Source organism: Leopardus geoffroyi, chromosome B2, assembly GCF_018350155.1.
Source record: "Leopardus geoffroyi isolate Oge1 chromosome B2, O.geoffroyi_Oge1_pat1.0, whole genome shotgun sequence".
NCBI classification, from domain to species: domain Eukaryota; kingdom Metazoa; phylum Chordata; class Mammalia; order Carnivora; family Felidae; genus Leopardus; species Leopardus geoffroyi.
In genome coordinates, this window is record NC_059332.1 from 115,563,416 (window position 1) to 115,591,413 (window position 27,998).

General features: G+C 35.9%; 1 protein-coding gene across 12 annotated transcripts in view; it reads right to left on the reverse strand.

Annotated features, from left to right (window-relative positions):
• The window catches only part of PTPRK (protein tyrosine phosphatase receptor type K), a 557,136-nt gene that overhangs the window by 101,338 nt on the left and 427,800 nt on the right, over positions 1-27,998 (reverse strand). For all 12 annotated transcript variants that reach the window (XM_045499524.1, XM_045499525.1, XM_045499522.1 and 9 more), the window contains exons 8-11: positions 23,618-23,920; positions 17,516-17,625; positions 16,208-16,409; positions 12,058-12,163 (exon numbers count right to left, since the gene is read on the reverse strand). In XM_045499524.1, coding sequence (XP_045355480.1) covers positions 12,058-12,163; positions 16,208-16,409; positions 17,516-17,625; positions 23,618-23,920 — 721 coding nt within the window. The remainder of the gene's footprint in view (positions 1-12,057; positions 12,164-16,207; positions 16,410-17,515; positions 17,626-23,617; positions 23,921-27,998) is intronic.

Below are 27,998 nucleotides of genomic sequence, written 5' to 3' on the forward strand. Positions count from 1 at the left end.
CTTTCCTTTGCTCATTTGTTTTGGAAATCATATGGTATTTGTCTTTCTCTGACTGGCTTACTTTGCTTAGCATAATACTCTCTAACTCCATCCATGTTGTTGCAAATGACAAGATTTCATCCTTTTTATGGCAGAGTAATATTTCATTGTGTTTGTATGTGTATATATAAATATATATACCACATCTTATTTATTTATTTATTTATTTATTTATTTATTTATAAATTTACATCCAAATCAGTTAGCATATAGTGCAACAATGATTTCAGGAATAGATTCCTTAATGCCCCTTACCCATTTAGCCCATTCCCTCTCCCACAACACCTCCAGTAACCCTCTGTTTGTTCTCCATACTTAAGAGTCTCTTATGTTCTGTCCCCCTCCCTGTTTTTATATTATTTTTGCTTCCCTTCCCTTATGTTCATCTGTCCTGTGTCTTAAGGTCCTCATATGAGTGAAGTCATATGATATGTGTCTTTCTCTGACTAATTTCGCCTAGCATAATATCCTCTAGTTCCATCCACATAGTTGCAAATGGCAAGATTTCATTTGTTTTTGATTGCCGAGTAATACTCCATTGTATATATACACCACATCTTCTTTATCCATTCATCCATCGATGGACATTTGGGATCTTTCCATACTTAGGCTATTGTTGATAGTGCTGCTATAAACATTAGGGTGCATGTGCCCCTTCGAAACGTCATATCTGTATCCCTTGGATAAATACCTAGTAGTGCAATTGCTGGGTCGCAGGGTAGTTCTATTTTTAATATTTTGAGGAACCTCCATACTGTTTACCAGAGTGGCTGAACCTGTTTGCAATCCCACCAGCAATGCGAAAGAGATCCTTTTTCTCCGCAGCCTCACTAATATCTGTTGTCACCTGAGTTGTTAGTGTTAGCCATTCTGACAGGTGTGAGGTGGTATCTCATTGTGGTTTTGATTTGTATTTCACTGATAATGAGTGATGTGGAAATTTTTTCATGTGGTAGTTGGCCATCTGGATATCTTCCTTGGCGAAGTGTCTATTCATATCTTTTGCCCATTTCTTCACTAGATCGTTTGGTTTTTGGGTGTTGGGTTTGATAAGTTCTTTATAGATTTTGGATACTAACCCTTTATCTGATATGTTGTTTGCAAATATCTTCTCCCATTCTGTTGGTGGCCTTTTAATTTTGCTGATTGTTTCGTTTGCTGTGCAGAAGATTTTTATTTTGATGAGGTCCCAATAATTTGTTTTTGTTTTTGTTTCCCTTGCCTCTGGAGAAGTGGTGAGTAAGAAGTTGTTGTGGCGAAGATCAAAGAGGTTTTTGCGTGCTTTCTCCTGAGGATTTTGATGGCTTCCTGCCTTACATTTAGGTCTTTCATCCATTTTGAGTTTATTTTTGTGTGTGGTGTAAGAAAGTGGTCCAGGTTAATTCTGTCCAGTTTTCTCAGAACCACGTGCTAAAGAGACTATCTTTATTCTATTGGATATTCTTTCCTGCTTTGCCAAAGATTAGTTGGCCAACATTTGTGGGTCCATTTCTGGGTTCTCTATTCTGTTCTATTGATCTGAGTGTCTGTTCTTGTGCCAGTACCATACTGTCTTGATGATTACAGCTTTGTAGTACAGCTTGAAGTCCAGGACTGTGATGCCTCCTGCTTTGGTTTTCTTTTTCCAGATTGCTTTGGCTATTCGGGGCCTTTACTGGTTCCATACAAATGTTAGGATTGTTTGCTCTAGCTCTGTGAAGAATGCTGCTGTTATTTTAATAGGGATTGCATTGAACATGTAGACTGCTTTGGACAGTATCGACATTTAAACAATATTTATTCTTCCTACCCAGGTGCATGGAATATTTTTCCATTTTTTTATGTCTTCAATTTCTTTCATAAGCTTTCTATAGTTTTCAGTGTATAGATTTTTTTACCGCTTTGGTTTGATTTATTCCTAGGTATTTTATGAGTTTTGATGCAATTGTAAATGGGAATAATTCCATGATTTCTCTTTCTGTTGTTTCATTGTTGGTGTATAGGAATGCAACCAATTTGTGAGCATTGATTTTATATCTTACAACTTTGCTGAATTGATGAATCAGTTCTAGCAGTTTTTTTGGTGGAATCTTTTGGGTTTTCCATATAGAGTATCATGTCATCTGAGAAGAGTGAAAGTTTGACTTCCTCCTGGCCGGTTTGAATGCCTTTTATATCTTTGTGTTGTCTGATCTCAAAGGCTAAGACTTCCAATACTACATTGAATAACAGTGGTGAGAGTGGACATCCCTGTCTTGTTCCTGACCTTAGAGGGAAAGCTCTCAGTTTTTCCCCATTGAGGATGATATTAGTGTTGGGTCTTTAATATATGGCTTTTATGATCTTGAGGTATGATCTTCCTATCCCTACTTTCTTGAGGGTTTTTATCAAGAAAGGATGCTGTATATTGTCAAATGCTTTCTCTGCATCTATTGAGAGGATCATATGGTTCTTGTCCTTTATTTTATTGATTTGATGAATCACATTGATTGTTTTGCAGATATTGAACCAGTCCTGCACCCCAGGTATAAATTCCAATTGGCATGGTGAATAATTTTTTTAATGTATTGCTGGATCCGGTAGGCTAATATCTTGTTGAGGATTTTTGCATTCATGTTCATCAGGGAAATTGGTCTATAGTTCTCCTTTTTAATGGGGTCTCTGTCTGGTTTTGGAATCAAGGTAATTCTGGTTTCACAGAAAGAGTTTGGAAGTTTTCCTTCCATTTCTAGTTTTTGGAACACCTTCAAGAGAATAGGTGTTAACTCTTCCTTAAATGTTTGACAGAATTCCCCCGGAAAGTCATCTGGCCCTGGACTCTTGTTTTTTGGAGATTTTTGATTACTAATTCGATTTCTTTATGGTTATCGTTCTGTTTAAATTTTCTATTTCTTCCTGTTTCAGTTTTGGTAGTGCATATGTTTCTAGGAATTTGTCCATTTCTTCCAGATTGCCCATTTTATTGGTGTATAATTGCTCATAATATTCTTATTATTGTTTTTATTTCTGTTGTGTTGGTTGTGATCTCTCCTCTTTCATTATTGATTTTATTTATTTGGGTCCTTTCCTTTTTCTTTTTAAACAAACTGGCCAGTGGTTTATCAATTTTGTTAACACTTTCAAAGAACCAGCTTCTCGTTTCATTGGTCTGTTCTACTGTTTTTTTGGTTTCGATAGCATTAACTTTGGCTCTAATCTTTATTATTTCCTGTCTTCCGCTGGTCTTGGGCTTTATTTGCTGTCCTTTTTCCAGCTCCTTAAGGTGTAAAGTTAGGTTGTGTATCTGAGATCTTTCTTCCTTCTTTAGGAAGGCCTGGATTGCTATATACTTTCCTCTTATGGCCGCTTTTGCTGCGTCCCAGAGGTTTTGGGTTGTGGTGTTATCAGTTTCATTGGCTTCCGTGTTCTTTTTAATTTCCTCTTTAACTTCTTGGTTAGCCCATTCATTCTTTAGTAGGATGTTCTGTAGTCTCCAAGTATTTGTTACCTTTCTAAATTTTTTTTTGTGGTTGATTTCGAGTTTCATAGCATTATGGTCTGAAAAGATGCACGGTATGATCTTAATCTTTTTGTACTTGTTGAGGATGATTTGTGTCCCAGTATGTGGTCTATTCTGGAGAATGTTCCATGTGCACTGGAGAAGAATGTATATTCTGCTGCTTTAGGATGAAATGTTGTGAACATATCTGTTAAGTCCATCTTGTCCAGTGTGTCATTCCAAGCCATTGTTTCCTTGTTGATTTTTTGATTAGATGATCTGTCCATTGCTGTCAGTGGGGTGTTGAAGTCTCATACTATTATGGTATTACTATTGATGAGTTTCTTTATGTTTGTGATTAATTGATTTTTATATTTGGGTTCTTCCACATTTGGTGCATAACCGTTTACAATTGTTAGGTCTTCTTGGTCTATAGACACCTTGATTATGATATAATGCCCTTCTGCATCCCTTGATACAGTCTTTAGTTTAAAGTCTAGGTTGTCTGATATAAGTATGTCTACTCTGGTTTTCTTTTGTTGACCATTACCATGATAGATGGTTTTTCATCCCCTTACGTTCAATCTGAAGGTGCCTTTAGATCTAAAGTGGGTCTCTTGTAAACAGCATATAGATGGATCTTGTTTTCTTATCCATTCTGTTACCCTATGTCTTTTGATTGGAGCATTGAGTCCATCGACGTTTAGAGTGAGTACTGAAAGATATTAATTTATTGCCATTATGTTGCTTGTAGAGTTGGATTTTCTGGTGTTGTTCTCTGGTCCTTTCTAGTGTTTGCTGCTTTTGGTATTAATTAATTAATTAATTAATTAATTAATTTTCATCTTTTATCCCCTCAGAGACTCCCCCTTAAAATTTCTTGCAGTTCTGGCTTAGTGGTCACAAACTCTAATTTTTGTTTGTCTGGGAAACTTTTTATCTCTCCTTCTATTTTGAATGACAGCCTTGCTGGATAAAGAATTCTTGGCTGTATATTTTTCTGATTCAGCACATTGAATATATCCTGCCACTCTTTCTGGTCTGCCAGGTTTCTGTGGATAGGTCTGCTGCAAACCTGATCTGTCTTCCCTTGTAGATTAAGGACTTTTTTCCCCTTGCTGCTTTCATGATTCTTTCTTTGCCTGAGTATTTTGTGAATTTGACTATGCTATGCCTTGTTGATGGTCGGTTTTTGTTGAATCTAATGGGAGTGCTCTGCGCGTCCTGGATTTTGATGTCTGTGTCTTTCCCCAGGTTAGGAAAGTTTTCCACTATGATTTGCTCACATAACCCTTCTACCCCTATTTCTCTCTCTTTCTCTTCTGGGACCCCTATGATTCTGATGTTTTTCCTTTTTAATGAGTCACCGGTTTCTCTATGTCTTAAATTGTGCTCTTTTGCCTTAGTCTCCCTCTTTTCTTCTGCTTCATTATTCTCCATAAGTTTGTCCTCTATATCACTGATTCTCTGTTCTGCCTCATTCATCCTTGCTGCCCTGACATCCATTTGAGATTGCAGCTCAGTTATAGCATCTTTTATTTCATCCTGACTGGCTTTTACTTCTTTTATCTCCACAGAAAGGGATTCTAATCTATTTCAACTCCAGCTAGTATTCTTATTATCGTGATTCTAAATTCTGGTTCAGATATCTTACTTGTAACTGTGTTGGTTAAATCCCTGGCTGTCGTTTCCTCCTGTTGTTTCTTTTGGAGTGAATTCATTCATTTTGTCATTTTGAATGGAGAAAAGGAATTAATGAGGTAAAAATTAAAATAAAAAAAATTAAAATGAAAAAATTAAAAACAAAACACACATACAAAAAAAAAATCAAGTAAATGATGCTAGATCCTAGGTGTGTTTTGGTCTATGTGTTGAAAGGGGCTTGATAGAGAAAAAGGGGAAACTAAAAAAAAAGGAAATCATTTGAAAATTTGAAAAAATAAATACACTTAAGTAGAATAAAGTGAAATGATGGAAGTAAAATAGAATTTGAAAAAATTTACACAAAAGTAAAAAAAAGTAGAAAAAATTAGAGAAATGTTTCTAATAAAAGAGAAGAAACGAAAAAAGGAAAAAGAAAAAAAAAGAAAATTGAATAGATCGACTGGTGAACAGACTGAAATATGACTGAAATTAGTTTGCTTTCTCCCTGAATTCAAACTATGAAGTGCTTTATAGTCCATAAACTAAGCAGGTGGAGAGATTCATGTTCCTGAAGAGTGAGATTGGCCCAGTTGAGCGGGGCTTAGAGTAATGGCTCCATTCTCCACTGGATGGTGCTGCTTAGCATACTGGGGTAGATTGTTGTGGCCCTTGTAGGTGCCTATGCACATGCATGGGAGTGGTGATAATGGCATCACCCAGCTACCCAGTCTCTAGTATAGGAACTTTGTTTTCCCCAATCAGCAATTGCACACCTGTCCTTTGTCTTTGGCTTCTGTCCACTCCCCATTTTTACACAGTCCATGACCAAGCCCCAGGCTGTAACTCCCTTCTGAGTTTTATCTCAGATGTGGCTGTTTTACCCGACCCCTTATTTCTGAGGAACTGAGGCTTTGACCCATTTTGCCCCTCTGTGGGAGGGTCTCACCAAGCAATGGCTGGGTGCCAGCTGGACCCAGGAATGTTTACGGGACTGTGCTGCTGCCGATGCCCAGAGACTGCGTCTGAGTGTCAGCCCATCCCAGAAAAAGTTCATGAGATCATGTGGCAGCAGCCTTTCAGAGGTTATGGAAAATCACAACACACATCTGGCACAGGCTTCACCCCCAGCAACCTTGTTTTAGCACCAGTGAATGTGGTTGTTCTCCCGGGTCCACTGGGGCCTTTGCCTTTGGGGGAGCCACACAGCCTCTACCAGGTGTCCTCCCAGCAGGGGAACCGCCTCTCCCATGTGGCCCAAAGATGCCCAGACTTCACTCTGCTCCTAGAGATTTGCCCTTCTCACCAGAGCACTGCCAGGTATTGAGCTGCGGAGTTTCAGACTCTGCACTCCTGCTGTTTATAGAGTCTAAATGGAATTTAAACCCTGTCCTTTCTCCTTTCTCCCTTTTTAGTTTAGTCCCTGTGGCTGTTTCCACTTTTCCACTTTCTCTCCAGCTCCTACGTGGGGGGGGAGGGGGGTTCTTTTCCCGTATTCTCCCTCCAACCCTCCACCCTGTCTCCATCCTCTCTCCCCATGCAAAAACGGCACCCTCACCTCCATGGCTTCTCTCTCTCCCAGTTCACCTCTCTGCACCATGTACCTGCAGAATTCTGTGGTTCATGTTGTGAAGATTGTTGTGTTAATTCTCAGATCAGTTTTGTAGGTGTGCAGGACGGTTTAGTGTTGATCTGGCTGTATTTCATGGACGTGAGACACAAAAAAACTTCCATGCTGTTCCGCCATCTTGGCTCCTCCCTACCACATCTTTTTTTAATACCACATTTTCTTTATCCATTTATCAGTCAATTGACACGGGCTATTTCCATAGTTTGGCTACTACAGACAATGCTGCTATAAACATTGGCTGCATGTATTCTTTTGAGTTAGTATTTCTGTATTTTTTGGGTAAATACTACTAGTGCAATTGCTGAATCATAGGGTAATTCTATTTTTTACCTTTCTGAGGACCTCCATACTGTTTTGCAGAGTGAATGCAACAAAATGGTGATTTTGACTATATTTCATGACTATCTCCTAATTACCTAATTAAGAAAACATTGTAGTTAATGTTTTTAAAATGAAAAATTAGGTTTCGGGAGACTGGGTGGCTCAGTCAGTTAAACATCAGACTCTTGATTTTGGCTCAGGTAGAGATCTCAGGGTCATGAGATTGAGCCCTAAGTCAGGCTCAACGCTGGGTGTGGAACTTGCTTAAGATTCTCTATCCCTCTGCCCTTCCCCTGTTGTGTGCAGACGCATGCACACATATACTCTCTTTCTCAAGAAACAATAAATTAAAATGAAAAATTAGGTTTTACCTACAAAATAAATATTTAGTTACCCTATAATATGTAGATTCCTACCAGCTTAAAATAGCTTATATTTGGAAAATGCTGCAGTTAAATACACAATCATTTATTACATCTTACAATAAGCTGAGTTCATCACTGAAGAACTCTTCCCTGTGTTTTTGTAATATGTTGCTGCAATGTTCATTATTTGGAAACACAGCTACATTGGGTCAATCTTTTAATAAGTGGGACATTCTATGCATTATAATTTATAATTATATCATTCAGGCTACAATTTGAATCCATTCATCAAGAATAGAAAATGTTTTAGAAAAAAAAGAGAAAACAAATTATGCATTCTAGGGAGTTGGTTCCAAATGTGGGTAATATTTATTCTGCCAATCATACTAATGATTGTCAAGTGATGCCAGTTTTAGGGATAGATCTTAAAAAGTCGATAAGGAGATTCAAAGGTGTAGGTAAGTCAGATGGCAACTTTCAGACTTTAGAATAATTATATATTCAGAAATAATTTTGTCAAAAAACCATCAGAATTGCACTGCCCATGTTGACATTAGTGTATAGACACAGTCTTAAGGGTAACAGAAGAACAAAGTGGTTGGTGATACTGAGTGCTGCATTATTTAGAACAGGATTTTTCACTGGGGTGGACATTATGTGTTCTGTATATCTCAACTTTAGAAAGAAATACAAAAATTATATAACAAATATTGTAATTTTTCTTTGTGTGTGTATGTGTGTGTGTGTGTGTGACAGAGAGAGAGAGAGAGAGAGAGAGAGAGAGAGAGAGAGAATCGTAAGCCGTCTCCATGCCCAGCGTGGAGCCTGATACAAGGCTCGATCTCATGTCCCTGAGATCATGACCTGAGCCAAAGTCAAGAGTTGGGTACTGAACCAACTGAGTCACCCAGGCACCCCTATAATTTCTAATACACAAAAGAACTCATTCCAAAGAGAGAGCATGCCTTCTTTTTCATTTGGGGTAGCAATCAAATACAACAAATGAAAACATTTGTTATTACTTAATATTACCTCAAAAAATACCTTGAATTCTTGGATGACTTTTTGCTCTGCTACCACTTGTAAAATAAAAACTACTCTCATCTCTCACCTAGTCTCCATTCCTTTCTCTGCTCATCAAAGCTTTATATCTCCTATGTGTGTAAAACTGTGTGTAATTATCACATACATTTCCATCACTTCTATCTTAATTAATGTGGTCCGATAGCACTTCCCACTGGGACCCTTTTGCTTTCAGTCTGGTCTATTCCCAGTCCATTCCCTATGTTTCTATCAGAGTGATCTTTCCAAGAACATAACATTGCTCGTAACAATTTGTGCTCACAGTCCTTCTGTGGCCACCTTCAGTTTTTGGACTGGCACTAAACAGCTTCTCTCTCTGGCCCCTGCTTATTTCTCCAACCTGTCTTTTCCCACACACCCTTCCCTCTCAAGGATCTGAGCTACTTGCAGTTCTGGAATGCACCACATTATACCACATATCCAATCATTTGCTTTGTAATTTTTCAAGAAGACCATTGGCCCTTCTCTTCTCAGCAACCTCTCCCCTCTTGTCAAAAGTGACCCTTGGCGGAGCCCATTCTTATGTCTCCTTCAAAACTCTGCTCCAGTACCATCTTTTCTAACTGCTGTCATTTCACTTATCATATTGTATTGTCATCATTCATTGCTTTATGAGTCTGTCATCCCCCGTGGAGGACACACACTAAATTGCCTTAGGTGGATTTCTATTCCAATTATCCATCAGCCGCTGGTGCATATTGAATGTTATTGGAATCAATAAATTCATAAAAACCATTTGTAACTTTAGCTTTCTTGATAACACTAAACTAAACTACATGTACAAACTCTATATAACAAGGTGCTATGATAGAGGCTTTAGGAATTGGAGTCTGTTTGACATTACGAAGACCAGAGCAGAACAACTCAGATATTTCCACTGGAGTTGGGCAACTGGATGGGAAAATGCAGTCTGGCACAGGCTAGTAATATGGTAAAGTAGGGAAAGATAGAACCTAGTGTTTAGGGGCTGATTTAGCAGAAAAAACTAATGGACGGATGCTCTCGGGAGGTTTAGCTAGGTGGTAAATAGGTCTGGCTTTTATTAGGAGGGGAGAAGATGGGCCATATACAGAGTGGAATGGCAACAAGCATTAGCATATAAGGAATTCTAATAGCCTGACATAAATAAAGAATCTAGCAGAAGAGTCAAATACTTTAAAGAATCCAATCAAAGACTTGACGTCCTAGACATAAATACAGTGCTATGAAAATTGATTACATCAATTTGGGTCCTCATTTTCAAAGACATTAAAGCACTGGACAAGATATACCTTGAGATAAGGTTCCAGTTACTGGTAGCAATATCAAAGGTAAGAATGTGGTCAGAGGAAAGAAGACAGAATCATCTCCTGGGAAGATTCAAAAAGCAAAGGAACCAGGGTTCTTCTGAGGCCAAATTGCAGACTAGCCAGTCTAGTCCTGCCACCTGATCCTCACCTATCGGTGTTCCCAGATAGCTGGACAAGTCATTAAAAAAAAAAAAAAACACACACACATGGACACAGTGGGGTCAGAATATTAGTTGGGAAACAGATTTTTTTTCCTGCCAGTAACATTCTTTTAATATAGTTGTTATTTGTTTATATATCATTTAATTATTTCTTCTTATAGTATTCTTATTGTAATTTTTTTTTTGAGTATTAATCTCCTATACTGTAAAAGTTGTAGTTTTCAGCCACTGGGCTCAATTCCAGAAAAGGAGGAATGGCTTCCCAACAAACACAAAGAGGTACATTTCTGTGTCAGAGAAAGAGGATACAGGATTATCAAAGATGATTTTGCATGAACCCTAGTTCAGACTACATGAATTTTTGGAAATTAGAAATTTTGTAATAATGTAAATAAAGTAAAAGAAATGTTTTTGCTTTCCAAGCATGTTTTTTTATAACGTACTTACAAATTCAACAAAATTCCTTAACACCAATTATGACCAAAGGATTTACAAGGCTGCAGACTCCTTTGATTGTTTATGATGAAACTGGGCACAGGCTGTGTGTTCTGTTGGGACCATTGTGTCTTTGATTTACAAATAATGTTTGGCAAAGTGCCAGGCACATAATACATGGTCAGTTAATGTTTGTGTAATAAATTGATTAAATGAAGAGAGAGCTAATGAAAGTTACATTATGTAGCCTGGTGAGGCAATAATAATTACACACGGTGTGTGCAACTTACATTAAGTAAGGCTGAATTCACTCAAATATCTAACTCTTCAAAGATAAATGCAAGTACCTGGTAGCTCATTTAAACAACAGTAACAGAACTGAACACCTAGAAAGTAAATTTTATCACAGGTAGGAACATTTGAATGACCCTGATTACTTGTCAATAGAAAAAGATGTTGAATGCAGGCATTTTCTCTTTCTCCTCTGGATCAGCAATCAAACTCACTCACAGATCATTGACTCATGAATAGCACTATATACGTACTTTACATTTTCAAGTAGCCCGTGTTTCTCAAGTGTTTACATGACAAGTGTATTCAGTCATCTCTTCTATTCTCAGGCATGGTTTTCCCATGATTTTTAGCAAGACAAAAAACGGAGTTTTCCTATGGACTCAATTTCTTTTATTAATTTTTTAAATTAAAAAGTCTTCCTTTCCATTGATACAGATTTGTCTGAATGGTTCCTATGTGCTCAGAAGGTGAAATGTGTTTATTTTATACATGGAGCAAAGATTAACTTTATTTTCTTAATGAACATGTAAGCGACTTGAGATGAACCAATTATGACATATCTGCACTGATTTCTGTGCCTTGACTTATTTCTCAATAGAAGCATAAAAATAAAAGTATCCACAAAATCTACAAGTTTCCCATGGAAATTTGCTTAACTTTTGGTCACTTATCTAATTACAAATGTGAAGAATTAAAATCATTGGAATAATCCGAATCCCTGAAAAAAACATGGCTCATAGCTTTCTGCAAGATGAGAGTAATGTGGGAGATTTTAATGGTGGATAGATCAAGGAAATGGCAAATTGAATTTTAATATTTACTACGGAATTCCTGATAAGCAACAATTCCCGATAAGCTGCATTCATTAAAACTAATCTCCTTTTATTTCCTCAAAGCTTCCTATTTTTCAATCACTCATATGAAATTATTCGTAACACATTTAATAATGCATTGGATAAGAGTTATTTTCTCATTCTATTTCTGACAAATACCTTCAAAGCCCATATTCTATAGATACCGACAGAGGAAGTGGAATGAAATGGGACTAGAGGAAAATAAAAATCAAAGAGCAGTGCTCTTATATCAAACAGTACAGAGAATGATTCAGTGCATGAATATCTCAAAAACACCCTTAGAATTTTATTCTTAAAAGTCTATCTGCAGGCTTTGTCCAAATGAAAAACAAACAAAAATAAAACAAAACAAAAATAAAACCTCTGACAGTTATCATCAAATGAACATCTCTTAGAAATGAACCACTATATCGACCGCTAAGCAGCTATGAGAAAACAGCTTTCCTATTGCTGTTTTTCCCTATTCTTATTATTCTTTTCCCACTTACCTGATTGGTGCCCCTTTGGCCTGTGCTGGTCTCAACAATACAGTTATTGTGGTGGCCGTTTCATTGAGAGAGGCATCGACTCCTTCATAGTCCGGTAAAGTTGGAGCTGGTAAGTGATTGATGAGGGGGAAAAAGTTTCAGTCAATTAAAAGAATTATATCATAGTTCAGGATGAATAAATGATCCTGAATGGGGGAAAATAAATTTCCTATTTAATTTTCTGAAATGTACCTTATTTTGTAGAATACCAATCATAACTGGATGTTAACCCTGGGAGTATAGGCAGCAGAAGATATGAAGCCCACGGTTTGTTATTGAAATTTAAATGATCATCTGGTGACTCGGACACACACTCCAAACCTTTTGTGAAGGGGCTTTAGCTTTTAGTTTCCTGGGACCTTGAAACCAGCATTGATGGCATGGAAGTGATGTGAACAGCGTCGACTCTGGGGACTCTGGGTAAGGGGCTTGCACACGGAGATGTAGAGACAGAAATGGCAAGAAGTGAGCCAGAGGCTACCTGGTGAGGTGGTGCTGTATACGATCTAAAGGTTGTGGAATGGCCCAGTGTTAGTATCTGGACTGCTTTCACCACTGGGGCCACAACAGAAACATACCAAGGCAGTGTGATGAATGGGAATAGGAACCTTAGTTTGTATTTAGCATTAACTAGTGCATTCGTTGCCAAATTCTTGAGAAGAAGAAACTTACACATTTTCAAAATATTTGATAATATTTTGGGTGGGGGAGAGGGCTCCCTAATCTTGAACTGGGTGAAAAAGTAACCTCAAATGGCTTTTGGTTATTTCTACACAGAAAGATGTTTTAGGGAGGACATAACAGGTGAAATGTGTACACTATTAGAGAAACTGATAACAGATGGCATCCAATACAAATTTCAAAGTATTTCATTCATTTACTGAGCATTTACTGAATATATACATTGTGTCAATTTTTTTTAGTGCTATTAAGTATAAAGACAAATAAAACATGGTCTCTGATATGTATAGAGTTGAAAGTAGAGATTCATATTTACCAAGAATGAGAATTTCATAAACAACAACAACAAAAAACTATAACAAAATTTTAGGTGACTAAAAGAAGAGTCAGTTCATTTGTTAAAACAGTAGTTCTCAAACTAGTCAGATCAGAAGCCCATGGAGAACTTCTTAAAACAGATTGATGCCTTTTCCCTTAGAGTTTCTAGTTCAGTAGGTCCAGGGAGGAGCCTGATACCGTGCATTTGTAGAAAGTTTTCAGGTGATGTTGATGCTGTTGGTCTCTGGACCACACTTGGGAGAACCACTAATCTAAACTAAACCACTAGTCTAAACTAGCATGGGGAGTCAGAAAAACAAAACAAAGACAACTTCAGGATTCAGAGGATGCTTGAGCTGAATGTCACAAGAACAGTACAAACTCATCAGAACAAGAAAGTAGTCAATACAATGCCTGAGACAGGAAACAGAATATCTGAACATATCATCACATGATAGGACACGGTGCATTCTGACAGCTACAAGCAGTCTGGTAGGCCTGGAACTTTGGACTATGAGTAGGAGTGGAGGATGGGAGAAGCCATAAAGTTAAGGGATACAAATGCTAATTATGTATGGATGTTTGGGCTTTATCCTACTGAATACAATATATTAGATTTTGAAAAGATTTAGGAAGGAAATACATGCTGTACAAAGATCAATCGAAAAATACAATGAAGCAAGGTAAGTCTGAAGGCAAGGATAGTGCGTGGAAAGATATTTCAATGAGCTGTTTAAAATACGGTCCAGATGGAAAGGAAGAATCAGAAAGAGACAAATTACCTGAGAGTTATTCAGGAAGTAGAATCAATGGATATTAAATATGTACAATATGTAGACATATGTGGATAATATATGTGTGTATTAAAACACACACACACACACACACACACACACACACACACACACACACCATGCCTCCAATAACTTGATTTCACTTCTATTTAAAGTGTTTTTAAAGTGCTGAGGAATATAATTTCTGCACTCAAGGGATAAATAACAAGAGGTTACCTTAATATTTCAAATGATGCCGGGCACTACACTAACCATACATTTTATTAGCTTTAGTTTGATTACTGCACGTTCCAAAGACACAGTGATTGCAGTCTAGTTTTTTTTTTTTTTTTTTTTTTAATTTTTTTTTTCAACGTTTATTTATTTTTGGGACAGAGAGAGACAGAGCATGAACGGGGGAGAGGCAGAGAGGGAGACACAGAATCGGAAACAGGCTCCAGGCTCTGAGCCATCAGCCCAGAGCCTGACGCGGGGCTCGAACTCACGGACCGCGAGATCGTGACCTGGCTGAAGTTGGACGCTTAACCGACTGCGCCACCCAGGCGCCCCTGCAGTCTAGTTTTTAAAGTCCAATTCAAGTGCCCACGTACATAGGTTGATTCAAGTAAAACTGGGCAGCTAAATAATTCAAAGAAAATGCTACATGGGTGTTCTGGACTTTCACTATAAATTTTCTATTCAATAAAAACCACGTGTCTAAACCATAATAAATTATGATTCTCGATAGTGTCCATTGTTTTACAAGTTCACGTAATTTTGTAGCTATCTCTAGTGAAAGATCTTGACTCAAATGCAGCACTGTGGCTAATTCCAGAGGGTAAGAAACATGTTTCACTGTACAGTGATATCACCAGGTCATATTTTCTAGTGATTCAATCAATATTTTAAATTGATGATTTAGAATTGTTCCACCAGGGAGTGAATTGGCAAATTTAATACATTGTTATTTTCTAACATAATGGATGATATTCTCAAATTCTTTTTTTGTTAGAATAAGATAAATCAAATAGCTCATATTGGAATAGCTGATATTTTTCACGATATAAATTTTTAAGGTTTTATATTCAAAACATTTCCAAATAGAAACTAGACTTCAAAAAAATAGAGAATATGTAGCTTCCTTCTGATGCAAATGATACAGATTCAGAACAACAGTAGAAATTTTTAGTGATGTATGATAATATAAGGTATTATCAACATATGCTATGTAGAACTATAATGAAAATGAACATAAAGGAACAAAAAGGTAGGAACTCAACATCAGTATTTTAATATATTAAGTAGTTGATCCTGTAACACATTCGTTTTTCAGATTTAACTCTTCAGCTACATATATAAAATGTATTTATTTTAGTAATCTTAAATAACTAAGATAACACATTACATAAGCTAATGTAGAATTCGGGCATATTATAATGCTGACTGGTGGCCAAATTTAGTCAGATTAAACTGGTGACTTGACTGGAGGGGAAATCTGTATTTACATCTGTAAATAATCTAGTCATTACAAACTGAAATTATGAGCATAAAATAATGTGAAATTTAACTGTATATGCTTATCAACTTCAAATCTCCCACACATCACCATTCTGAAATTTAGATGAGTTTAGGTGAGATTTGTAAGAGAAAGAACAGCTCATGTTTGCTTAAAAATACCAGGATGTCGGGGCGCCTGGGTGGCGCAGTCGGTTAAGCGTCAGACTTCAGCCAGGTCACGATCTCGCGGTCCGTGAGTTCAAGCCCCACGTCGGGCTCTGGGCTGATGGCTCAGAGCCTGGAGCCTGTTTCCGATTCTGTGTCTCCCTCTCTCTCTGCCCCTCCCCTGTTCATGTTCTGTCTCTCTCTGTCCCAAAAATAAATAAACGTTGAAAAAAAAAATTAAAAAAAAAATACCAGGATGTCAAGGAAAATGGAAGAGAGTGACAAGGAATGTGGCACTGTAATAGATCAAAGATCTCCTATCATTCTTTGGATAAAATCCACTTATTATGATATCTGATATCATGATAATTACGAACTCCTTAAAAGTATAAATCTTTTAGCATTTATAATGAACTTTTAAATGTTTCTAGTGCAGATAAAACAACGTTTTAAAAAAGACCACTTTCGATGAAAAGTGATTATTTGAGATGTTTTTAGATTTGGACATATAACCAATTATAACCCATATTCACATAATTCTTTAAAGAAACTTCAACCATGAATAACTAGCTATATTAAAGATTTAATAAGTGAGACGACTACCCTCAGCATACATATGATTCTCTAGGATGTGCTATTATAAACCAATCCTGCTCGCACTTTATTCCTCTGCATACCTGAGATATTGGTGGTCACATTGATGGCTGTGGCTGGCCCAAAGCCTTTGACTGTGCTGGCTCTTATGAAAAACTGGTAGGTGGTTCCAGGATGCAGATGCATGAAGACATGGTGGGTGCTGTTCCATAAATTTGATACAGTCTGGGGAGGTCCAGCCACTGGAACTGCAGGATCAAATGATCTTATGCTGCTGTAGCTGACCTGTTTTAAGAAATATATTTCCTATTACATACCCAATATAAGTCATAATATAATCTAAATAAACCCCTTTTAAATAAGATAGTATTCAAGGGCATCTCTGTGGAGTGAATCCCATTTTTCTTAAACTTCTCTTCCTTCTCATTTGGATATGGTTATTTCACTATCATTACATATCTAATGTCAGTCCATCTGTCCATCCATCCATCCATCCATCTATAGATATACCTAGAGTTATAACATCTGACTGGACCAATATACAACTATTTTCTTGCATCAAAAGATAAATTAATTTACTTAACTATGAAAACACACATAGACACAATCCTATATATATATAGGATATATATACCTATATATCATATATTTTAATGTATATGAAACACAGAAACCGTTCAACAAATGTTTGTTATAACTAACATCATCTTATACTTTGTCTGAGTTACACAACAAATTTCATGTAAGTATTCAAGTATGCTAATAGAGTCACAAATTATAAGACTGCACTAGTGATTCCGGTTCCCGTGATGCTCTCTGCAGCCACTAGAAATTTAAATATTTTATGCTCGGATCAACACTGACTATGCAGGAACAGAACAACATATTTGTGCAATTAAAATGATTTTTTCTTCTTTTTAGTTTCTCATATTTAAAAATAAGATGATGATTTATGTTCAAAATTGCGATGAAGCTCTGGAATAGTCAGGTTTATAATGTATTTTCCTTTTTTGGTAATGATCCTTTATTCTGTAACAATTGGCATTCATTGGCCTCCCCTAAATTACAGTATAAAATGTGAGTTTCTTAATTTTATAAAAATTCATTCTTTACAACCATCAGTAAGTCTGCTTGAAAAGGCCTATCTTGTGTCCCTAAAACAACAACAACAACAAAACATACATTTACTTTAAGAATTAGAAAATTCTAGGTGTTATAAAATATTTGTTTTGAAACTGAATTTTGGGATCAAGGAATTTGTAAACTAAAAGAGGGGAGAACTAAAAATGATTTTAGTCTCCTAATCCTCTCTTACTTATTTTCCATTATTTCTCTAAGTTTTTCCTTTTACTCTCCCTTCAACCCACATTTCAATTAACTTCTCCTAATACCTCATATTGAGTGATGATTCCATTTGGATCCAAAGGTTCTTTCCAGTTCAAGAAGATTTTATTTTCAAAAGATGTTCCTTGAAGAGAATTGACTGGTACAGGGCCAGGCACTACAAAATATACATTTTTGGTTATAATCCTTATATCAGAAACAGAAAAAGTAAATACTGTAAGCTATATAAGCCAAATGAAAAATAAATAAATAAAACGTGTCCTTAAAAATATAAGCTATGTGACTAGTTTTCTGATTTAAACAAATGGGAATTTAAAGTAATCTATAAACTTCTAATGTGGAAAATGTACAATTGCAAAGTTATTTTTATTCAAAAGAATATTCTATCACCTTGGAGGGTTGAATAAATTGTGTAGTATAGTTTTCTCTGTTGTATACCTCCAATAACATGAAGATCTCATTTGTAATTTGTTTCAAGAACAGAGCTATATTTCCCTGAAAGATAATCAGGGATAAGCCCCTAAAGTGTCTCCATAAACACATTTCACTAAATAATGAATTATAATAATAATCAACACTCCTTGGACTTAATTTTTTTTTTATGTTTTATTTTATATTTGAGAGAAAGAGACAGACAGAGAGAGAGAAGGAAAGAGGAAGAGAGGCGGAGACAGAATCTGAAGCAGGCTCCAGGCTCCGAGCGGTTAGCACAGAGCCTGATGTGGGGCTTGAACTCACAAGCAGTGAGATCATAACCTGAGCCAAAGTTGGACATTTAACGGACTGAGCCACCTAGGTGCCCCATCACTCCTTGGACTTAAAAGCCAAATCAAAATAAAATTGAATTGAAATCTCTGTTAACAGTCAATATGACTTTTATTGCCATACTTATTAAATTTCTATAACTTAAAAAGACAGCATTGATTATTACAATTTTTTTTTTATTTAAAAAAAAAATTTTTCTTTCAACGTTTATTTATTTTTGGGACAGAGAGAGACAGAGCATGAACGGGGGAGGGGCAGAGAGAGAGGGAGACACAGAATCGGAAACAGGCTCCAGGCTCTGAGCCATCAGCCCAGAGCCCGATGCGGGGCTCGAACTCAGGGACCGCGAGATCGTGACCTGGCTGAAGTCGGACGCTTAACCGACTGCGCCACCCAGGCGCCCCATGATTATTACAATTTTTAAGAAACTTAAAGATGAATAGGTTCAAATATCATGGCTTCAGTGTTTTAAATGAAATTCCCTTTTGTAAACCTAAGCATCAAACCATTTTATAACATCAGACTTGTTTAGGACTCAACAATCAGCATAACCAGTTTTGAAGTGTCCCCAGGTATGACAAGAGCTAAGAAACCTTCAGAACAGACCTTATTTGCAAATGTCATATAACTGACAATACCCAGTGGCAGCAATGAGCAACATGTCAGCTTCTATTGACAAAATGTAAAACATCAGATACTTTTGCTATTTGCTTTTATGTATTTTATCTAAATCCATAGTTACTATTTATTCACACAAATAATCAGTTTCTTGCTCTGATAATGTTTGAATATGTATTGTATCCACCCTACTTTGCTTAAAAAATGGGTTTTCTTTTGAAATATTGACCCAATATTGAGCAAGTATGGTTTTTAATTAATATTTTTCCTTAATCTAACGTTTCAGTGAACTTCACACATGGCATTATCTAGAAATGTAGTTGCTGAGTATACAGCAATTTTGTGAGGATTGAAATAAATTAAAAATCACTGGATCAAAGGAATTCACTGCATCGTAGCTAGCAGCATCAAGAAATTCTGAACGATACGTCAAAATAGGAAGATTTATTTCAGACTACAAGGAGGCGATGAATGATGTTATGACCTCTGGGACAGCCAATATAATTTGGTGCATTAATAACAAATTCAGAAAGAAAAAAAAACATAAAAGAAAGAAACCCATCAACAGAAAAGATGTCAGCACTAGATTTCAGAAGAAATGTATATGCTTCTGTCAGCTGAAGCCTTAGGGAGAAGTTAACCAAAGGCATCCACCTCCACATGTCCCAGGTCCACAGTGTTGGCACAGACTATACAGTCTATCAAGGCAGAGGAGGCTGCCACGGGCATTAGTTTGTTTTCCAAGAGTGTTTTCCAAGAGTGTCCTTTGAGTAGAATGAAAAAAGCATAAGATTGTAATTAAGAAAAACCATTTCTTCACCTTTCCACAATGCTCATAGATGGTGGCTGTCAGCAGTAGGAGGAGGCAAGACCCCCAATTAGTGACAAAATGTTCATTTGATGGTATTATAATTACTACCTGCGTTCATTAAACACCGTTTGGCCAAAGTTTTAGAAAATGGCGTAGGTGTATTTCAAATTGTTTACCAATAGAGATAGTTTAGAATGTTTGCATAATTCTGCGTTGGAAGAGAGGTAGAATTGAGGAGGAGCCTTCCTAGAATGTGTGTATTTCTTTGCTCTACTTACATAGGTTCTCTTTTGTCAACAGGATTCACTGAAATTACCCACAGGTCATATTTGTAAGAGGGAAAAGTTTGTGGAAAAATTATGGCCAAGATAGTACCATGCTACTGACCGTGCACTGGGACTAGTATAGTGCACAAGAGAAAGACCTACACCTAGGTGAACTACAAAACAAACACATGAACAGGTGGGTCAGGGAGGGGCACAGACAAATTATACTTAATAACTCCCCACCTTTGAAGGAAGCCAATGTCTGTATATAATGTCTATATGTACTTTGATTTGTGTAAATACAACATGAAGTTACTAAGACCAGCATCATGGTCGTCTTCATATTCCAGGGAATTTCACTTCACGTTTCCACATCAACGACTTTTAATGGAGACAGAATGCTGACTTTCATTCCCCTGTTTCTGATTTATTTGAGAGCCGTTTCAGCTTTTTTTTTTTTTTTTTTTGCATATAACAAAGTCCTTTACAAGATACTCTCAAAATGGAAGAGAGAGGAAAAATGAAATGTGGGTGGGGCAAGTTATATTAAATAAGCACTACAGACTTTTAAAATATAATAAATGTACATTTAAAAATAGCTATGTATTAGCAAAAATTGTCCCCAAACCAAGCTTTTCTGCTGAGCTAACTTCATAATATTGATTTTTATAAATGCTAGGATAAAAAATGAAAACAAAATCTCATACAAAAAATTCTACCCATGCATTAAAAAAATGTATGCAATAAATTAAATATAAATTCTACCGTAGGGTTCTGGTGGGAAATCATTTTAGCTTTGCTCTCATGATTTATGGATGCCCCTAGAATTCTTTTCATGAAATTATATTCTTTTATTAGATGGTTGATAATTTATTCTTTTTCTATGTATATAGGGCAGCAATAATTTAGTAAGACTGACTTAATTAGATCATCTTAACCCATCGATCTTTGCAACAATAGATTATGATTTAGATACTCTGTCCCCCTCTCAGGAACATTGAGTCATATCAAATACTCCATGTAGAAACTGGAGCTCACATGAGCAGATCTGAAGGCTGAGTTCCTCGAAAATATTTTATACAAAGTTTGTACTTCAATCATTCAGTTTTATATATAAAACAAAAGAGAAGAAAAAAAGTTCTCACAGAAGAAAGAATGACTTTATGACCATCCTGTGAAATAATAATATGCAATTCAATATCATTATATCCAATAAAAAATTCTTCAAAACATAGGTTGAAATAAAACTAGGATAAGCAATAATACTGAAATTAGACTTATTTTCATTTTACATTTATAAAACTGCTTAGATAGATAAAATAAATATCACAGTCATGAATCTGATGAAGTTAGGGCAAAATTTAAGATTCTTTGGCAATTCTCTTTCTGATTATTAATCTAGTTGTATGTGCACCCAAAAATGCATTTAAAAATTTAATGGAATATAAAAAAGTTACATGAGCCTGTCTGCATTCTTTGGTTTATGGGAAAGGCAGGCAAAATAAAGGCCATACCAAAATATAGCATCAAAATGAATTATTATTAGAGGGTGATTGGCTGAAGTACAAATGCAGCTGAGTCTAAAATCATCAATTAATAAATCAAGTTTAAAAAATTTTAAGTGTAGGCAATACAATATGTGAGCACATTCTTATTACTAAAAACATGGGTTACAAGGTATTTAGGGTAAAGAGACATTCTAATATTTACCCAACTTTATGACATGAGAGATTTTTCAGAGTTTTTGAATCTGAGCTTAGACTTCCCATTTCTCTCATCCATCTATGAAACAATTATGCTAATTATTCTTTCTTACACAATCATGTGTTGGGTGTGTTGTGTGTGTGTGTGTGTGTGTGTGTGTGTGTGTGTGTGTGTGTAGGAGTTTATGAGCACTTATGTGCTTATTAAAGCAAGGTTTGTTGTCTGAAATATTGTTAAGGCTTCGATTAGGTACAAGTTCAAGCAGGATAGTTGAAGTAATCATGTTTGGTTACCTTAAAAACAAAAAAGTACATTTATCATAAAGAAGTCTTTGGTTTATTCCTTGAAAATTTTAGGAATATAATAATAACTCCATGCATAATTTTAGAACAATACCATTTCCTTCAAAATCTGAGCTAAATGAAGTTGAAAAGCTCTCACTTCCCTTTATTACAACAAAAATAATGGAATGAACTTGGGTCATTTCCACTTTTCAGAGTGAGAGAGCTTGAAGTGATAAGGAGAAACTTCTAGAAACTGTGGTATATTGACCTATCTTATGGCAGTCTCATAGTTGGTAGGCATCAAAACATATATCTGAGTTGAGATATCAGAACTTGAGGGAAATTGGAAACACTTGGGTATGAACTCCATCCTGTTTTCTGAAACCTAAACAAAATTGTGGCCCTATTGATAGGCTGTTCAACGAGAAGTTTAGAAGGAGATGGAACCTAAGAGATTATCTTAAACTTTTCACACAGAGATGAGAAGTGGAAATCTAGTGGAGTAAACAGATTGGGTAAGGGAACAGTTATTAGTGCCAGGACTGAAAGTTCACGATTCCTCACTCCCAGCTGATCTTTGCCTCCATTCACTAAATAGCCCACTTTTTCCCTTATATGCTTCCATTCATCATGGTAAATTTTGAAAATGAAACGTCTTACATTGAAATAATACATTATTATTATTATCAGAATATCATCATTTGTACATACTTTTGGGAAGGGCACATTTTTGTTGAATCAAGAAATATATTCATTAACATTAATGACAAACTATATGCACAGTAAATGTGCGCATATTATAATATTAATATAAATGTTTGTCCCTATTATTTAATCATTGTGAAGTAACACACATAGAAATTGGACATAATGTAGTTAAATTTCTTAGGTGGTAATAAAATGGATAAAAGATGATGACTTGTCAATATCAATATTTAGACTTAAAGATACAAACTACAACCTTCTTTTTTTTTTTAAACTTACATAAATCCATCTAAAAATGAGTGGAATAGGTAAATAGTGCCAATTAAAATTTTTTTTTGACATTTATTTATTTTTGAGAGACAGAGACAGAGCACAAGTGGGGGAAGGACAGAGAGAGAGGGAGACACAGAATCTGAAGTAGGCTCCAGGCTCTGAGCTGTCAGCACACAGCCTGATGTGGGGTTTGAACCCACAAACCATGAGACCGTGACCTGAGCTGAAGTCAGACGCTCAACCGACTGAGTCACCCAGGCGCCCCTACAGTGCTAATTTTAAGGAAAATTAGGAATATGAGGAAAATAAGGAAAATGAAAGATGCTATTATTGGTTTGTAAATGCAAAAAAAAAAACACACACTAAGTTTTAACCAAGTGCATTTCATCAATCAATAGGTAAATGATACAGTGCCACAAACAGTGAAAATTATTTTTGTACAGTTGATAGGAAAAACTTTATTTAAACTTCGGTGTCGTTGTTATTTCTCTAAAGTATAAAAACAAAACATTACAGGGATATTTCATCTAGTATTTGATGCTACTCTGAAGAATATTAAGCTTTTTTGTTAAAGACAAACTGTTTTCAAAGTTAACCTCGTTAAGAGCACGTAGCAGATTTCAGAATCCAATTCCATTTTGGTTACTCTAGGGAAAACTGTAAGCAATTACATAATCCTGTCATATAATTCCCTCTTTTTAAAATAACGAAGTATGAACATACCATCTTCATCAGTTTGAATAATCGTCTCTTCACTCTCTTTCCTGCCTTCTGGATTGGTTAGGATCATCTTGAGGCTGACATTTGTATAAGGTGGCAGATGGTTCACAACATGCTGAGGGGCTTTGGGGTCCATGTCCAAACAGTCTGCCTTGCTCTCATTGTGACCACGGAAGTAATGGTAGCAGATAGTGACATTAAAAGTGTGGCACCGAGTAATGTTATAACCCAAGGATTCCCAGTCCACAGCAATGCGTCTTGCCTGTATCTCCGCAATCTTTAAAGTCTTTGGGGTGCGCATAGGTTCTGAAAAATAAATCAAAGATGCAGACAGCTGTCAACTTTCCAATGAATAATCTTGGCAAAATGAAACACTGAGCATGACATATGTGTAAACCTAGGAAAATTTAGAAGTCATCCTTTATTGTCATTTTCTTTTTTTACTCCTGGTCTTATTCCTGAAAGTTTCAGTCAGGGGCTGTGATTTACCAATAGGAAAAGAAATGTAAAATGTTGGCAATCCATAGTACTCAGGAACATGGCGGAAAAACAAAACTCTGAAAATGTGGCCACAATGCCTTTATGGTTACTGCTGTTGTTACTGCCCAATTCCCTGTCTCTCTTTTTTTTGTCATTACTGAGCAAGTGAATTAGCTAATATATCATAATGGATAAGAGTCAACACGTTCTGCTCTATGATTTGTCATGTCACCAAGCTATGGTGTATACTAATTAGTCTAATTGTAATACTAAACTACCATTTACCAAAAAGTGACGCAGATATTAATTAACATTTATTATCTCAGTAATGATGTTGTTCATCAAAGCAGAAAAATATCTGAGAAAAATGGTGAGAACACATGTGGATATTCACATTGTCATCTATCCTTCTTGATCTCTTTCTATCTTTTTCTAGGAAGCACTCAGGTCTGACAATCCAGTCACTGTCACCCAAACCAAACTGGGAGGTGAATTTCCATTCAACTGGAAAATGCTGGCAGAACTAAACACTCTAAAGACTGGAGTCTATCCATCACTGCTTCCCAAGTGTATTCTTTCCTCATGCAAGACTAACTTTAATCGTCTAACTTAATCAAAATAATTACTCTTTGAAAGTCATGGCCATGGCAAAGTCTACATAGTAAACAAACCAATACAGAGCAAAGCTTTAATACATAGATTTGACAAAGAGATTAAAGTCAAGGCCAAGGTCAAAGCCCTGTTTGTATCTTCCTTAACTCACTAAGAATAGTCAATGCTCTTGCTAAATGGAAGTCAGTAGAAGAAAAAGAAGGAAAATAAATAATACAAAAAAGCCCAATTTGGGTGTTTTTATAAATTTTCATTTTTGAGATTAAAATCTCAGTTCTGTAAAAATAATCAGCATGGTATACAGATGGCAAGCCCAAACTGGGATTCCAGTTCAATGTATTATATGTGCCATCTGAAACACACTCTCGTGGCCATTTAAAACTTCAAAAGTACAAAAATACATACATATATATGCAAATTAATCCTTGGTAGAATCCAATGGTTAGGTTTTAAATGCTGTGTGCCAGTCTTCTGATGAATCACAGTATTCAGTCTTCTTATTTTATCACTTTTGTTTTATGTGTTTTACATTAAGCCCTGTAAGTAGGCTAGAAAAAAAGACTGTGGCTTTCTAATCATTAAAAAAAGTCTCTTTATATGTTTAGCTCTATGCTTACAATTTCCCCACCAGGTACGGGAGTGAGGTGATGACACATACAGTTCAGTCCAGTAAGACTGAAAACACATTCTTTGGCACCACTGCCCACAAAGATGACCAGGCAGTTGTAGGCAGTATCATCCTAAAATTCCAGATAAACTTTCTTCCTGTCTGCTAGGTAGCAACCTGACGCAGTTTAGGGGTCATGTTCAGGTTAGGCCATAATTTGTGACAGAATATCAAGAATAACAAAGTAGGATTTCTATCCAAAATACTTGGGAGTATATGAATGAAAATCTACCATAAAGTAATGAGAACAAACACAATAGATATTTACTGCGCTGTTTCAGGTTTCCTTTAAATCTACTACTTATATCCTTGAAACACCTCTTATTTTGAATCAGAAACTTCCCCCTGTATAAATTTCTCTATTTCCAAGTCATCACTCTCTTTCATTCTTTTCATTTTATCCCACTGTTCAACTTGCACTTGCTCTGCATTCTAAGACAATTTTAAAAGCATAAAGAAAAGTGTAAAATAAATTGAAGAAGACACAAATAAATGGGAAGATTTTCTGTGCTCATGAACTGGAAGAATTGATATTGTTAAAATGTCCATATTATACAAAGCAATCTGTAGATTCAAGGCAATAACTATCAAAATTCCAATGGTATTTTTCAAAGAAATAGAATGAACAATCTTAAAATTTGTATATAAACATTAAAGACGCTGGAAAGCCAAAGCAATCTTAAGAATGAAGTACAAAGCAAGAGGCATCATGCTCCCTGATTTCAAATTACATTACAAAGCCATAGTAATTAAAACAACTTCTTTCTGACACAAAAACAGACACACAGATCAATGGAACAGAATACAAAGCCCAGAAATAACAACCCATGCATATACGAACTATTATTTACAGCAAAGTAGCCAAGAATATACAATGGGGAGAGAACAGTCTCCTTAATATAAGATATAAGGTGTTGGGAAGGCTGTACAGCCACACAAAAAGAATGAAACTGGACCGTTATTTTGTACCAACAAAAATTAACTCAAAATAGATAAAAGTCTTCAATATAAGACCTGAAACCATAGAACCCCTAGAAGAAAATATAGGCAGTAAACCCCTTGACATAAGTCTTAGTGATGAGTTTTTAAATCAAACACAAAAAGTAAAAGCAACAAAAGGAAAAACACATAAGTGGGGCTGCATAATACTAAACAAAAAGCTTCTACTCAACAAAGGAAATCAACAAGATGAAGTCACCCTACTGAGTGAGAGAAAATACTTGCAAATCACATATTTAATAAGGGGCTAATATCCAAAATATATAAAGAACTCATATAACTCAATAGCAACACAAAATTTTTTTGATTAAAAAGTGGGCAGCATATCTGAATAGACATTTGTCCAAAGATGAAATACAGATGGCCAACAGGTACATGAAAAGATGCTCAACATCATTAATCATCAGGGAAATGCAAATGAAAAACATAAGGAGATATCACCTCATACCAATTAACATGACTACTATCAAAAAGAAAAAATAACAAGTGTTGGCAATGATGTGGAGAAAAGGGAACCCTTGGGCACTGTTGGTGGGAATGGAAACTAGTGCAGCCACTATGGGAAACAGAATGGAGTTTCCTTAAAAAAATCAAAAATAGAACTACCACATGATCTAGCAATTCCACTTTTGGGTATTTATACAAAGAAAACAAAACATTGGAAAGACACATACACCCCCATGTTTATTGCAGCATTATTTACAAAGCCAAGATATGGAAGTCATCAAAGTGTGCATGTGTATATACATATGTACAGTGGGATATTACTCAGCCATAAAAATAATGAAATCTTGACATCTGTGACAGCATGAATGGACCTTGAGGGTATTATGCTAAGTGAAATCAGTCAGGCAGACAAAGACAAATACCATATGTTTTCTCTTATATGTGGAATATATAAAAATTTAAAAATAGAAAAGAAAAAAATGAATGAAGCTCATAGATTCAGAGGATAGATTGATGGTTGCCAGAAGTGGGGGTGTGAGAGTAGAAGAATGGGTAAAAAGGTTACACATTTATTTGTAAAAGTCAAATTAAAAAAATGTAACAGTGCTAGAGATGTATGGCATAACTTCATTGGAAGGAGTAAGGAAAAATTTTACCTAAGTAACTCAGGAAATTAGTAGAGAGTTTAAGACAACAAACAAACAACAAACAAAAAAAAAAACAGTGGATATTCCTAGTAATGATTTAAAGTTTATAGATGACTTTATGGTGTAGTCATCATAGAGAGACCACATTTCTGAACAGCAAATGTAGAGGTCTGTTCAAAGAAAAAGAAAACCTGTCACACCTGTCAGAATGACTAAAATCAAATACACAAGAAACAACACATGTTGGGAGGATGTCGAGAAGAAGGAACCCTCTTGCACTGCTTCTGGGAATGTAAAGAGGGACAGCCACTGTGGAAAACAGTATGGAAGTTCCTCAAAAAATTAAAACAGAACCACTCTATGAACCAATAACCACACTACTGGGAATTTATCCCCAAATACAGAAGCATTAATTCAAAGGGATACATACACCCCTAAGTTTATGGCAGCATTATTTACAATAGTCAAATTATGGAAGGAGCCAAATATCCTCGATACGTGAATGGACAAAGAAGAGGTGATATATATATAT